Source organism: Nelumbo lutea, chromosome 5 (assembly GCF_056320005.1).
Source record: "Nelumbo lutea isolate HS-2025 chromosome 5, American lotus-T2T, whole genome shotgun sequence".
NCBI classification, from domain to species: Eukaryota; Viridiplantae; Streptophyta; class Magnoliopsida; order Proteales; family Nelumbonaceae; genus Nelumbo; species Nelumbo lutea.
In genome coordinates, this window is record NC_142688.1 from 30,875,018 (window position 1) to 30,891,593 (window position 16,576).

The 16,576-nt window shown below is 38.9% G+C and overlaps 1 protein-coding gene across 2 annotated transcripts in view; it reads right to left on the reverse strand.

The window, feature by feature from the left end:
- ATH13 (ABC2 homolog 13) overlaps positions 1 to 16,576 on the reverse strand; it is a 44,299-nt gene that overhangs the window by 11,089 nt on the left and 16,634 nt on the right. For both annotated transcript variants that reach the window (XM_088944060.1, XM_088944059.1), the window contains exons 7-11: positions 6,629 to 6,739; positions 6,451 to 6,530; positions 6,221 to 6,290; positions 287 to 360; positions 82 to 151 (exon numbers count right to left, since the gene is read on the reverse strand). In XM_088944060.1, the coding sequence (XP_088800186.1) occupies positions 82 to 151; positions 287 to 360; positions 6,221 to 6,290; positions 6,451 to 6,530; positions 6,629 to 6,739 (405 nt within the window). The remainder of the gene's footprint in view (positions 1 to 81; positions 152 to 286; positions 361 to 6,220; positions 6,291 to 6,450; positions 6,531 to 6,628; positions 6,740 to 16,576) is intronic.

Here is a 16,576-nt window from a genome sequence, read left to right on the forward strand (position 1 = left end):
GTGTGTAATATAGACTAAAAAATATTCTAATATATATATATATACCATTCGGGATGACAATTAAAGGGAAGAGTAATTTACTTTATCAGGGTCCTTCTCATAAATTGCATAGAATGCTTCAAGTAGGCCCTCTCTGATATTTGGACTGATACTGCAAGGCACCAAACCACGAGTTAATTAAATGTAAACGATATTTCTCAGTATCAGCAGAACAGTGGGGAGATATTAGTGGGGAAAACTATTATCAAGAGCTAATCATCACCAAAGGTCTGAAACTGGAAGATACCTTCCCATCATTCCGAAGTCGTAGAAGATAAGCCGTCCACCATTCACATCATCCACAGCAATATTTCCAGGATGCTGCAGAAAGGATGTTCTGGTTAAAAACTTCTGAAATGACAAAATTAGTAATAAGGTTGGCATTGCGGGCAGCCAGGAACTAATGTAATTATGAAGTCCATGGGGTGCCCTCTTAACAAAGAAGCAGATTTCATTAATTTTTATGTCATATTCATTATACTATCTATTTTATTTTATATTCAAAAAATATTAATTGTTTGTGATTTGGTGCAAATTCAAGGCTTTTAAAAATGGAATTTGATTCATGAAAGGAAACAGACTTAGGTAGTCAGAGAAGATATGAAAAAATATGCCTTAACAAAGATATGGCCCTGGACAGAATGGATCGACAGAGCAGGATTTATGCAGCTGACCACAAAAAATAGGATAAGGCTTTGATGACAGTGATGATGATATTTCATACTTCAGCCTCCTTTTTAACTAACATGTCATGATATTGGTACATAACCCTACAAAGTCCTGATTGAAGAACTAACATCATTCAACCACTGGGAATATACACGAGGAAGTATAAGTGAAACTTGAGGGGAATAAAAGGAGATTATCATAATGCATAAGCTTTAGAAATTACAATTACCATGGTGTCTCATGAACCAGAAACTCAGGATATGATTACACCAATAAACAAGGAAATTTTTTAACAAGGCTTCTTTTCTTTCATCTTTCATTAATGAAATGATTCTGTTATTGATCATATAAAAAAAAAAAATCCAACAGTTCCAGAAGAGGCTGCAGTTGTGGACAAGCATACCGAATACAGACTGGTAAAATCAAAAAAGGTTTTTGAATTGTTAGAATTTGATACCCAGATAAATGAGAACAAAACTAATGGTTTTGGCTAAGGTTAAATTGTAAACTAGTAAAAAAGCTGCTAACTGACACTATGATGTATGAAGTTGTGTAGATAAAACCCTATATTATGGAAACATGGGTTGATGTCTAGGTTGATGTCTTTGATTTCATATGAGAAGACCAAATGAAAGCAACAAAATTCTTTCCCCTATCCTATACATGGCCAGGAAGACCCTGAAACTAGCAAGGACAAAAACATTGAATCTCCCCCTTTCGACAGAAACAATTAATAGGAAAAGGGGAAATCCTTGTGCTAACCTTTATGCTACCTAACTTAAAACCTGACAATAATTTACCCTTTTGTTTATAATCCTGCAAGTTAGAATGCTAATCAAATTTCTACCATTTTATTAGTGGGAAAACAGCATGGAAGCATGTGATCTTATGGATGAGGTGCAACCTACCAGCCATTACATTAAGGTACTTATAGAACCTACTCATTTTCATTTTTAGAATGTGAAAATTTCATCAGATGTCTGAGCAAGACAAGACAACATTTGTAGGAAATCTTCAAAAGTTACTTATTATAATGCAAACACACATCAAGATGATCTTTGTGATGCTGCAATTTTAGGTATATTTATGGGATACTTCATTGGTTAACCTTGAGAGAATCATTTATCACTGTCTAATCTAGCATCAGAGGCAACCATGATGTAATTTTTCTTGGCATCTTTTTGAGAAGTTCCTAACCAAATTTCATATTAGTTCCAAGCCAGGTTTGCAATTTTGGTTTTAGGAAGAACTTCAGTCTACTGAAAATGAAAATTTTGTAGGAAATTTAGGAAAGCATAAAGATTTCAAATGGAGAAAATTTTAGGACCATGAAAACTTCCAATGTAATTCCAGGAAATGAGAAAATGGTATAATAACTACACATACAGGACCCAGAATACAACAAAAAGCTGACCATGTATGATATTTTAACAAAATTATTCACCAGCAGGGGCAGAGCCAGGATTCTTTTTTTTTTTTTTTTTTTTTGGGGGGGGGGGGTGGTAAAGGCTAATATGAAAATAAACATGGATCCTAACTTCTTTTTTTGGAGGGGTTCTTTCTTTTTAAATTGAATGTAAAAAGGAGGGTGAGTCTGGTTGGCAGCCGGAACTAAAACTTTTGCCAAACTCTCATGATATGGATGTAAAAAGGAGAATATATAAGCTATTCCTTCACTAATATTTTATGAATTTAATTGTTCTCTCTCCATGAAATCTAGGTATTTATTTTTCAGTAGACAAAGTTTTCAGATACAGTCCATTCTCTTAGTGTTTTTTTTTTTTGAGAAAAAAGGTGAAAAGAAGATAAAATTCCTAGTTTTGCCCCTTGCCTCTACTCTAACTTCCAAATAAGGGCAGTCTGAAAAATAATCCTAGCTTAACATTTTCTTTTTTTTCTTTATTAACTAGAAAAAATTCATGACTATTAATTGGCTAATTTTCTCAGAGGAACATTATGACAAAATATTTCTAAGAAATACAGGAAATCTAAGTTGCTAACCAAATATCCTTTTCCCTTATTCATGTTCTATCATAACTAATATATATATAATAAGTAGATTAGTTATGTATTTACTTAATTGACTTCTCAGAGCCCGTTTGGGACTTTTGTCGAACATATGGTTCTCATTAATGAAATCTCGTCTTTATCGAAAATGATCCCCCCTTCCCTCATTCATCCACCGAGCATACAAAATAATAAAAAAAGACACCGATAAATAAAACAAAAAAAAAAGAGAAAACATAGAAATAAATCTTAAGAATGTAAAGTTGTACCTCAATTTCAAATCTGCAATGTAAAACCTCTTCTTTGGTGTTTCAACTTCTACGTATTGAAATATTCAGGACTTATTGGCATGGGAAACTCCTTGAAGGCTGAATTGTTGGCCTTACTGCAGGGGCTCAGATTAGCTAAACAGTTCGGTTTCAGATCAATTGAGGTGGAATGGGACTCAAAAGTAGTTATATCTTGGGAAAATGCAAACAGGCACACCCCTTGGACTCTTAAACATGTAGTGAGGGAAGTGGAAAAGGTCGCAAGGACATAGGAGCAGAGTTTAAATGGGTCAGAAGGACTGCAAATGGGTTTTCTGACTCCTTAGCTAAACAAGGAGTTCCAAGACAACTTTTGTTCTGGGCTTCTATGTAGCTTGGGTTTGAGGAAAGGGTTTGACAGTTCTGTACTCATATTGTACTAAGCATCCCTTTGTCTATATAAAACTTAATTTCTGCTGATCAAAACATATTCTAACTTGCATACAGTGACAAACTGATAACAAAATATTAAGAAAACATTACTCCTGAATTCCTCTAATTAATCGGTAACATAATAAAAAACGTTTAAAAATGGATGAGATTCATTGATTCAAGAGAACATCTGACTAATTTATTATTTAGTTACTGTGTGCAGATAGTGGTGTTCTCAGTTCAGTCTGTATTTAAGAATCACTAAATCAAGACTTCAAATTCAATCAATGGTTCTGGTTTTGGGCAATGTTCAAAGTTAAAACTTCAAGTATTCAACGGTTTGTGTTGTGGTTGAACAGTGAACGCAATGAATAAACGGCTCTGGGCAGCATTTCGGCTGTTGGCAACATTTGAAGCTCAAAATCACCTCATGGTTCTGTGTTTTTTCTTTTTTCTTTTTTTTTTCCAAACTATAGGTCCACTTTTGACCATTAGACCTGTTCATGGGCCAGGTAGCCTGACGGGCCAGCCTGGCCTGGCCTGTTCTAAGTTGGGCTTGGACATGACTTTAGGCCTGTGGGCTCAGGCTCGGGCCCAAAACACCAGGCCCAACCATTTTCGGGCCGGGTTTGGGCTTTCTCAAAAAAGCCTGGCCCGAGCCCGAGCTTGATAATATATTATATAATAAAAAAATATATTTAGTGAGATCTTTCATTATTTTTGGGGTTTGAAGTCTTTTAATATAAATAAAACAGTTTTTTATTGAATAAAAATATTTTTTCAAATTTATAGCCGGGCTTCGGGCTTTATATGAGGGCCAGGCTTGGGCTCAAGACCTAGGCCTGATGGTTGCGCTGGGCTGGGCTCGGGCTTGGGCCTGAATGTATTCTGTTAATACAGAGACAAAGTGCGGCCCGAACCCGGCCCATGAACAGGGAAATTAACCATGCAAAGAGTATCAAACCATTGGGGGGGGTCCCCCTAGCTCTGCCCCTGTCACCAGCATATGTATATACATTGGCATTGGAATTAGCAACAGTTTAACAACCAAATTTCATTCAAAGCAAAAACATCACCTAATGACTAAAAGTATACAAACACAAGAAATAGATCGTTCAAAACTAATGTCTATATCTTTATTACTCTTTTATATTTTATTTTAATTTTAATATAAACAAAAAGAGCGTACAGGAAAAGAATCTAAAAAATATGTCAGCAAAAGGCAATTAATTGCTTTTCTTACATGCTCAATGAAATAACATTTACCTGTCCACCGTGCGGATGTATTGTGTTTGTCATATATAAGTCTTGTTTTAAGAAATTATAGCTGTTAGTTTCTCCTAAGCTTGCCAAAATCCACAAGAAGCAATTAAGGTTTTCTTGGTCTTATGATCAAAATTGATAACTCCAGTAAAATATTTCTCATTTTGATTGAAAATTTGTAAGTTCATAACCTAAAATTTCACAAAAGCTGATCTTTGATGCATATTGAAGAAAACATCGCCATCATTTTATTAAAACAATGTAATTAGTATAATTCTTTTTGCCGACATTTTTTTTGTGAACATTTTAGCACTCCTTAAAATGGAAACTCACAGGGGAATTGCATTTCATGATTCCCAACAGTGACAACTGTTGAGACAGATATACCCAACACAAGGTTCCAGCAGTTATGTTAGCCTAGTTAAGAAAACTGCTTCTGCTTGCACTTGGTTGATCAAACCTTATTACACCTATAATCTACAAAACCAGTCCTGTAAATGACCTGCAAACAAAAACTGAAATGAAATCACCTCAGAAGGGGGCTACATTTGCACAAGTTGTTGGGGAAACATTCAGGTATTCCATGCTCTCATAGTCTGATTAGCAGGTTTTCATAATTCTATGGCTGTTAGATGTTTCTAAGGCTACCATTGGACCCCATAGATGACACTTCTCATAATTAGAAAGTAATTTTGAACCATCAAGAAATAGAACATTCATAAAATGGGTTTATAAGATAATAGGTTGTAGAGATGGATGAGAGGAAAGGTAAGGATAGAATAAGAAACAAGTGTATTCATGGGAACCAAAGGGTAGCCCCAATTGGTAGCAAGATAAAGGAAAGTTGACTAAGATGCATTTTTTTAGCTTTCTTCTTTGTTGGGTGAAGAGAACCGCTAACTCAATGGCTGATGGGTTAGCCAAGCAAGGGCTTAAGGAATCTATGTTTAGCTTTCTTCCTTGTTTCTTCTTTGTTCCTTGTTGTGGGGGAGTTAAGATAGTTTACCTCCCCTTTCTTGTACTTAAAGTTTCACAAATATTATTATTTAATAAAGCATTTTGTTACTGATAAAAAAAAAAGTTGACTAAGATGCATTTGTCATGTGGATGAAGAGCACAAACTGCACTTGTTACAAGGAATTTCAACATTCTAGAACCGCTAAGAAAGGCCAACAAGGATGTGGATTTAGTAGTAACAAAAGACCACAGAGATCATAATTTAATAAGATATGATCCATGATCTGGGGCAGAGACAGGGGAGGTCCCTTTCCCCAAGTTTTTTTTTTTTCAAAAATCCCATATACTGCTATAATTTTGCAATATTGTGGATCCCACATCACTTTTGTTTATTAAAAGCTGTCCCTCAATTTTTTCCTACCTCTACCTATTTGCATGAAAGAATTGGAAAGTGCAAACAAGTTCTGTTTCCTGAATATAGGCTCAGGCCTTCAATTTTGGCTCCATGTTTTAGTTTCACAAACTTTTTATGCTGGTCGATCCCAAATAGAAAAATGTCTAATTACTCTGGTAAAGATTTAAAGAGAACAATAAGTGAAACTTACAGGGTCAGCATGGAAAAAACCATGAGATAATATCTGTTCCAAGTAAGATTCAACAGCATAGCGGCCCAACCTACAAGAATGAAGTGGCAAGATCAAAATCATTTAAACAGATAGGAAGGAAATTTTGTTACTGGAAAGCAAAAGGTGGAAGGTTATGCATTTGATTTTTTTTTATCAATAAAAGGAGAAAGGTCATGCATTTGATTCCATCAGTATACATGTATCCTCACCTTTGCCGATCAACACCCAACTCATCCAAAGCTTTTATCCTGTTTATCTTTATTCCAGGGACATATTCCATTGTCAGAACCTATAGTAGCAAATAAAGTCCAACTAAGTGAAGGATAAGAGTAAAATATGGAATAGAAACTGCCTTGATAAAAGTAGGATGACATTGAAATGGGGAACCTGTGGCGTAGTGTATTCCCACAATATTGTTGGGACTTTTACATAATCCATGTTTTTGAAGTTATTTGCAAACCGTTCTGCATTAGATGCTTCCTTTGTATAATCGATCTCCTGAAAACAGGAAAAGGTATTTTTGCATGTTCTCATCATAAATGTAGTAAGTTTTGGAGAATCACACAAAAATAGAGGCACAATATCAAATGAAAGCAGATTAAAGGTAAAGACTAATAATCTGCATTGTATTTTACAAAGCAAGGATAACTGAGACTACATATTTGAATATGCATGATAATTGATAATTATATTTTTCACACAGTTGGAGATAGCAAACTGCTTTTCTATTAAAAAATTGCAATTTTCTTTTCATATATCTACTTTTAACAAGGGGTTGGTTGGTGCAACGATAAAAACAAGGGCTGAAAGGCATGGAAATGCAGGTTTGAGTCTAAGAGAAGCCACTTTGGGCCAAAAATATGCTAAAGGCTAGGTCTATATCCAGTTCACCCTCCCAAAACCCTTGATAGATCAGACCAACATTGGGTGATGGGCTTAATGGCCTTTATATATTTATTATTATTTTTTTAGAAAAAAGTATATTTATTATTTACTTTTAATCATGACATGCTAATCTAAACATGGGCCAGACCATACTCATTACTGATATCTAACTGCAGTTTGGTGTAGTTGAAGTGGACAAAATCCCAATGAGGTCTTTGCCATCTCATCACCTAAATGCATTATCATGTGTCTAATATTGTTTGGGGTTGCTAGATAACCCCATGTATTTTGATGTTGTTTGCATATGATTCAAATTAGCACCTCAAGGGGAATATCAAGCCCCCCTGGTTGATTAGTATTAGAGTTCGGCCTGCCTGTTAGACTGATAACAGTCAAGGAAAAGAGAGAAAGAGAGAAAGGAGAACAGTAGAAGAGAGGACAAGGAGAAAAAGGTCTGGTTCGAATGAGAGAAAAGTCAACCCTCCCATTCGGCCAGATCTGTTTTATATCACTAAAAATATTGTGGAAAAGTCACATGTGCCCCTACTCAAGTTAGGGGCATTAGATCTAACATAAACTTACACATCAACACCTAACCATAAGCACAAAAGACAGAAATACCCCTACATACTCAACACTAACACTCCCCCTCAAGCTGGAGAGTATATATCATATAATCCCAGCTTGTTACATATGTAATCCACTCTACCCCGACTCAATCCTTTAGTAAACAAATCTGCCCACTGGTTCCCTGTGTTGACATATGCGGTGTCTATCACTCCACTCAGCACCTTCTCTCTAACAAAGTGACAGTCAACCTCTATGTGCTTGGTTCTCTCATGAAACACTGGATTAGAGGAAATATGAACTGCAGCTTGATTGTCACAGTAGAGTTAAATCGGAGTATCAACAGTGTATCCCATCTCCTGTAGAAGGTTCCTTAGCCACACTAATTCATAAGTAGTATGCGCCATAACTATATATTCTACCTCTGCACTGCTTATTGCCACAACTGTCTACTTCTTGCTTTTCCATGTCACCAGATTACCCCCAAGAAAAGTGCAATAGCCTGTGGTAGATCCCCTATTAAATACAGAACCGGCCCAATCAGCATCAATATATCCTTCTATTTCAAGTTTTCTACCACTTTTGTATATCAAACAACGACCAGGAGCCCCCTTTAAATACCTCACAATCCTTTGAACTGCACCCCAATGTGGAACTAGAGGTTTCTGCATGAACTATCTTACCACACTAACTGCAAATGAAATGTCTGGCCGAGTGATGGTTAGGTAGTTCAGTTTACCTACCAGCCGCCGGTATCTACCAGGGTCTTCAAACACTTCACTCATATCACTGCTCAGCTTAGTGTTTGTTTCCATAGGTGTTTTAGTTAGTTTAGCATCTAACAAACCTGTTTCTTCAAGCAAATCAATAACATATTTCCTCTGACACAAGTTAATACCATGCTTAGACCTTGCTACTTCTATCCCCAAGAAATACTTCAATTTACCAAGGTCCTTTGTCTGAAAATGTTCTTGCAGAAAAGTCTTCAACCTGTCAATGCCCATTTTATCATTTCCGGTAATGACAATATCATCTACATACACCACCAATAAGATCTTCCCTGTCTGAGAGTCATGACTAAAGACTGAATGGTCAACTTGGCATTGTTTCATACCAAACTTCTTTACCACCTCACTAAATCTGCCAAACCATGCTCGAGGAGACTGTTTAAGCCCATAAATGGCCTTCAGTAGTCGACACACCTTACCATCCTCCCCCTGAGCAACAAACCCCGGTGGTTGCTCCATATAGACCTCCTCGAACAGATCACCATGCAAGAAGGCATTCTTGATATCAAGCTGATAGAGGGGCCAATCATACATTGCAGCAAGAGAAACCACAACATGGACTGAACCAATCTTAGCAATCGGGGAGAAAGTCTTTGTGTAATCAATACCATAGGTTTGGGAATACCCTTTGGCAACCAGTCTAGCTTTCATCCGCTCTACACTATCATCAGGTAAGTACTTAACCGTATAAACCCACTTACAACCAACAACCTGCTTATCAGGAGGAAGAGTGATGAGTTCCCATGTATGATTATGGGCTAGAGCTGAGAGTTCTTCTTCCATCGCATGGCACCATCCTGGAGAGGCAAGGGCTTCTTGGACATCCTTAGGGATAACAATAGAGGATAACAAAGAGATAAACTGGCGATGGGAAGCGGAAAGGTGAGTCAATGAAACATAATTAGAAATAGGATGAAGGGTACAACTGTGTTTACCTTTCTGTAAGGCAATGGGAAGATCAAAATTAGATACTGGGGTTGGGGTTGGTGTGGGAACAGCTGACGGATCTATTGGCAATGATGGAGTTGGAGGAGGAGCCAGTACATGTGGGCGATGTGTATACATGTGATGGATAGGTGGTCATTCAACAGGTGGTGACACCGGAGGCAAGGACTTGGTCACAGTTGGAACAAGAGGAACATAATCCACAACTGGAAGAGGAAGGGGAGGAGGTGATGAAGAGGAAGAAACATCACCGAACCCCAAGAAAAATGGAGTAGACTCAAAGAAGGTAACATCAGCACACACAATGGAACGTTGAGAGCTGGGATGATAACACTTGTACTCTTTCTGAGTCCGAGAATAACCAAGGAAGATGCACTTAATAGATCGTGCATCTAACTTGTCCTTTCTTGGCCCCAGATTATGAACGAAGCAAACACACCCAAAAACCCGAGGAGAAAGAGGAAACGGAGACAAAGTAGGAAACAATGTGGTAAATGGAGAATGACCATCAAGGATAGACGTGGGCATCCAGTTGATCAAGAAGCAAGAAGTAAGCACTGCATCACTCCAGAAAGATTTGGGGACATTCATGTGATGCATGAGGGATCAAGCTATTTCCAAAAGATGACGGTTCTTTCTCTCAGCCACCCCGTTCTATTGTGGGGTGTAGGTACACGAAGTCTGGTGGATAATACCATGTTGGTCTAGGTATTCTTGAAATGATGAAGAGAAATATTCATGGTCATTATCGGAACGAAAAATTTTAATATGAACACCAAATTGGTTGTGAAGCTCAGCATAAAATTTTTGAAAAATGGTAAACAATTCACTCCTTTCTTTCATTAAATAGAGTTACGTCATCCTTGACTAATCATCAACAAAAATGACAAAATATTTATATCCATTGTATGACATTACTTTATAAGGACCCCAAACATCTGAATGAACCAAAGAAAAAGGGCTCGACATACGGTTATCAACTCTAGGACTAAAGGGAACACGATGATGTTTCCCCAACCGACACGACTCACAATCCAAAATAGATAGATGACTCAATGGAGGAACCAAACACTTCAAAACTTTCAGTGAAGGATGACCAAATCTACAGTGCCACTGGAGATGAGAAAAAGACGATTGGAGAGCTATTGACGTACTTCCAGCACCATCAAGATAATACAATCTACTAGCTCTTGAGATCCTGAAAAACACATGAAGAAGGGTAAAAGGTAATGGAGCAATTAAGAGACTTGGTCAACTTACTAACTGACATAAGATTAAAAGGAAATTTAGGGACATACAAAACTGGGGATAATGATATAGGGTCCATGTTAACACTACCAACACCACAAATGGAAGATGTGGAACCATTAGCAAGGGTAACAGATTGTGATGTTGGGCAATGAGAGAGGGAAGAAAACACACCTGGAGTTCCAGTCATGTGATCGGAGGCTCCAGAATCAATAATCCAGGGATTGGGTGTGGATGCCAGACAAGCCATACCTGAGTGTGCGAGAGTGGCCGTGTTCTGCTGAGATGTGGCCTGAACAAACCTCTCATACTTTTTTTTTTTTATCAATAACACTTTCATTAAATCATCAATAGAAGATTTACAAGAGGAAGACAAACACACTTATCTTCCAAGAGCAATAAAGAACCTCAAGAAAAGGAAAAAAAGAAAAAAACACTAAAGTTACAGCTTAGCCCAAAACAATGAATCCCTTTCTGCCCCTTGCTTAGCTAAACCGTCAGCTAGGGAATTAGTCGATCTTTTAACCCAACATGTCTTAACTTCCATCTCCCACACCAGCCACTTGAATTTCCTCCTCTCATTGTTGTACTTCCATAAGCCATTGTGATCTTTAATCAGCCACCCTATCACCACCTCTGAATCCCCTTCAATTATGAGTTTCCTGATGTTCAACTCCTTAGCTTTCCGGACTCCTTCCATAACTACAAAGATCTCAGCTCTAAGGGAGTCACCCACTCCAATTGGGCCTGAGAATATGGCAGAAATGACCCCATTTTCATCCCTAAAAACACCCCCAATCCCCGATTGTCCTGGATTTCCCCTACTACACCCATCAAAGTTTAATTTCAAGAATCCACCAGGTGGAGGGGTCTAAGCCACACTCATTACTGACTTGGTCTGTGTGCAATTTGCAATTTCACCCCACTTCCTCAACATGTCATCCACAGTGTAATCTGTGAATAGCTCCAAAGATTTCAGCCACTGTACAGCCCTAATATGTATGATAGCCCTCAGATCTGCTACTCCTCTCTCAGCTTCTGAGAATATCCTGGAGTTTCTTTCTTCCCAAAGTGTCCAACATACTGCAGCCCTTAGTCCTCTCCACATAGTTCTTCCCCTTTTTATCCGCCATCTGAAAAAAGAAGGGGAAAAAAGGCCCTGCAAGTCTGGTGGAGGATTCCAGCTACATCCAAATAGGGAGAAAGCCCAATCCCAAATTGACCTCGCAAAATGGCAAGACACCAGTAGGTGAAAACCAGTCTCCCCATCCACTTTACAATGAACACACCACTGAGGTGACAAGCAAGTATTGGGTCTCTTTTTTTGGAGTAGATCACTAGTGTTGATTCTTTCCAGATAGGCTTCCCAACAAAAACTACCAACCCTAGGAGGTATTGCTCTGCACCAAACCTCATCAACAGGGAAAGGGGGGAAAGTAGGACTGGTGGACTGACTTAAGACTTTGAAGAAAGAAGCATAAGAAAAGATGCCATTGGGGGTAGGTGTCCAAATTCTACAATCCGCCCTAGTGGGGTCTAAGACAACGTTATCAAGAAGTGCAATAAGGCTCGAAATACTGTCGAAGTCTGAGTCCCTCAAATCCCTTCTTAGACCCAAGTTCCACCCAATCCCAAAAGTGGAAGAGGACGGGGTGGTGAAAGACGAGATTGGCTCATTTTTTTAAATCAGAAAGAGCATACAAAGAAGGAAACCGATCCTTTAGAGGGGCACTCCCCACCCAAGTTTGTTCCCAAAATTTTATGGAGTTACCGGAATTCAAATCATACCTGATATTAGGGGAGGAAACTAGTAGCAGGTCATGAATGATTCCAGCGTCCCGTCCATTGTGCTCCAACCCATGTATACTTGCCACTACTCTAGCCCATAGCTTCTCCTTTTCCATAGGGAACCTCCACAACCACTTTCCCAACAGAGTCATATTCCTTCTCCTAATACTCCCAAGCCCCAAACCACCACAAGTCTTACTCCTACACACTATCTCCCAGCTAACTCTAAGATCCCTCTTCTCCTCTCCTGGCTCCCACAGGAAATCTCTCATTAGCTTCTCCAATTTGTTAGCAACCTTCACTAGGATTTTAAACACCAATAGGAAAAAGATGGGTAAGTTAGCAAGCGTGGCCTTAATTAGTGTAATTCTCCCACCAAGAGAGAGGTAGTTCTTTTTCCAGGATACCAGTCTTTTTTCAAACCTTTCCACCATCGGGTTCCAAAAGCTCTCTCTCATAGGATTATCACCTAATGGCAACCCCAAGTAGTTCAAAGGCCACCCTGAGACTTCACACCCCAGCACTTCAGCACTCTCCCTGATCTCTCCCTCCTCCAAATTCACCCCCACTACACATCTTTTCCCAAGGTTAACCTTCAAGTTGGACATTTGCTCAAATAATTGTATCACCAACTTCAAGTTCCTGATAAAGCTCACATTACCGCCTTCACAAAACAGAATCGTGTCATCAACAATCTGTAAGTGAGTGAAGGGGGGATTCCACCCTCCCAACTCTCCAGCCTCTAATGAGCCCCCTAGAATCTGCTATGTGAATCAGTTTCCCCAAAACCTCCGTAATTAGAATGAACAAGAAAGGAGAAAGGGGGTCTCCTTGTCTTATACCCCTGTTTGAAGCTACTTTCCTGTCTGAAGCTACTATCACTAGTCACGACATGATTGGCCCAAGTTGAGGGTGGACAATGCAAGTCATAGCAATAATTAATGGTATGTCCATCCATACCACAATGTGTACACCTCCTCGGACCCAAACTACGCCTTCTGCCACGGGCTCCCCCTGAATCTCGACCTCCAGTACGACCACCACCACGGTTATATGTAGGTTCACTACCACCACTCCGGCCATATGCCGGTCCACTACTGCCACTACGGCCAGACTGAGCTCCACCTCTAACACCACGGCCTCTGGATACTACAAAGGATGATCTATCGTTAACATTAGGGTTCTCGATAGATCCAATGAAAATCCTCCTAAGTCGAGCAAACACCTCTTCTAAGGAAGGGAGACCTAACCCTCCTAATATCTGAGCCTGCACTAGTTCATACTCAGATTTCAGCCCCACCAAAAATCGAGTCACATCAAGTTGTTCTCTCTACTGTTGCTGAATTTTGACATCAGAAGTGAGGGAGTGATAAACATTCAATTCATTACGAATGTTTCTCATACTAGCATAGTACTCCTCAAGACTCTGATTACCCTGTTGTAGATTGAAGTATTCTTGATACAACTAATATACTCTAGTTGTATCGTCTTGGCTCAAATACAGCTTCTTAGCATGGTCCCGCACTTCTTTGGCAGTATCAAGAAACATGAAATTTACACTAATCTTGGGTTCCATACTATTCCATAACCATGTGATAATTTGTGCATCAGCTTGCTCCCAATCATCATACTCATGAGAATCGGTGGAAGGTTTTTCGTCCCTTATGTGTTTTACCTTATTTGCCTTAAGAAATACTTCTACAGATTTATCCCAAGGTACATAATTTTCTCCATTCAGCTTAATGGAGGTCATTTGAACATTCAGGTAATCAGTAGGAACCATCACACTAGTCTTGCTATCACTACTGTATCCCATTGCTGAATTCGGCACACTAGACCACACTACACACTTATTTCAGCACTTACTATTGCTGTAAACTGCACTCTTTACACCACAAACCCTACCTCACGACTACCTGAAACTTCACCACACTGTTTGAGGAACACTTCCCCTTCGAATCACACTGAAAACTGCACAAACCCTAGCACACAACAATCTGAAATCCCACCATACCGTCTGAAACAGATTTATCATTTAATTCACACCAAGAGAATGCATAGAACCTCTTGCCTGATCACTCGAAAACCAGACCACACAAAGCACCCACTGCACCACACGAATTAGTCCTCCTCTCTTCATCGATTAGGGGAGGACTTCTTAAAAACTGTAGCAACCGACCACAAACACCACAACTGGAGGCATAGAAACCTCCAAGGGAAGAAGGCAAACACTCCTTTTCAGCCCTTTCCCTTATCTCCAACTGATGGCGAAGAAAGCAAGAGAAAGACCAAGACTGGGTGCACAGAGAACAGAATTCTGGGCAGATCCGATTTGCTCAGTTTAGCTCTGATACCATATTAGAGTTCGGCCTGCTTGTTAGACTGATAATAGTCAAGGAAAAGAGAGAAAAGAGAAAGAGAGAAAGAGAGAAAGGAGAAGAGTAGAAGAGAGGATAAGGAGAAAAAGGTCTGGTTCGAATGAGAGAAAAGTCAACCCTCCCATTCGGCCAGATCTGTTTTATATTACTAAAAATATTGTGGAAAAGTCACATGTGCCCCTACTTAAGTTAGGGGCATTAGATCTGACATAAACTTACACATCAGCACCTAACCATAAGCACAAAGACAGAAATACCCCTACATACTCGACATTAACAATTAGAAATATTGTTAAAGAGTGCTTACAGATCAAAGACTAGCTTGGATTTAGAGTAGAGTATAGGCATGTGTTTAGAGAAGCTAATAAAGCGGCTGACTGGATAGCGGGCAAGGTTCATCCAGTAGGGAATGGCCATTTTTCTTTTGACCTTGGTAATCCCCCTTGGGATCTCAATGTTATTTGCTGGAACAATCTGAGGGGGGGTGCTACCCCCCGTCTCGTGTAGCACCTCTTTGTTTTATCAAAAAAAAAAAATAGCAGCTTTCATGGTATAATAGGTAGCCTAAAATACCTCAGAATGCTAATATGCCTGATAATATAGCAAAGTGGGGGGCATACAATCAAGAGCAATTTTATGGTACATGAACATCAGAATACCAGTACTGCAAAAGCACTACAGGGCTGTAAATCTTGCAAGCTCAAAATGTTGCATCATGAGAACTCTATGCAGCATTTATGGTTGACCAAAAAAATGTTATTGTGCTGAAGACTTTGTATATATTCAAATATACAAGCAAACCATCAAAACTTACAAAACTTATCCAATATAGAATATTATTAGCTCATAGTGCTGAAATTAAGACAGCTTCACTTGAAATATGGTAGAAGGTGCAAAGCTAAAAGACATAAGCATCTTTCTCATAACATGGATTACCAAATAGAAAAAGAATTGAAATTCAGTCTCAATGGAAAGTAAAGTTCTTGACATAAAAAAGGCAACACAAATATTTTCCTCAATATGAACAGCACAAGGAGTATTCTTGGATATGAAAACCACCATTCCTCTATAGAAATACAAAATTTCACTGAACCAAGCATGACTACAGAACTCAAAATAGAGAAATGAATGGCCGTAATGCAATTCTTAGGAAGTGAAAAAAAGGAAGCTGGCTGGGAATGCAGACAACATAATTTTATTCTTGGAAGCTGACTGGTGACTGGGCTCCAAGTCAACTTCTCAAAGAGCAGTATAGTAGGATTAAATGTGGATGATTCCCTGCTAGACAGGTTTAAGGATTAAATGTGGATGATTCCCTGCTAGAGGACATAATTTTATTCTTGGAAGCTGACTGGGAATGCAGACAACATAATTTTGTTCTTGGAAGCTGACTGGTGACTGGGCTCCAAGTCAACTTCTCAAAGAGCAGTATAGTAGGATTAAATGTGGATGATTCCCTGCTAGACAGGTTTAAGGAGTTGTTGGGGTGTAAAGTGGAAAGCCTTCCCATCTCCTATTTGGGGATGCCACTTGGTGGGAACCCAAAGAACCAGAATTTTTGGGATCCGATTGTGGAGGAATGTGAGAAAAGATTAGCAACCTGGAAAAAAAATTATCTTTCTAAGCATAGTTGTCAAGGCGACGTCTAGGCGACAAGGTGCCCTTTGAGGCTCGCCAAGCAGTTTTTTACTTCCTACCATAAAATACTTTTTTGTTCATTCTTTTTTGTGATTGTA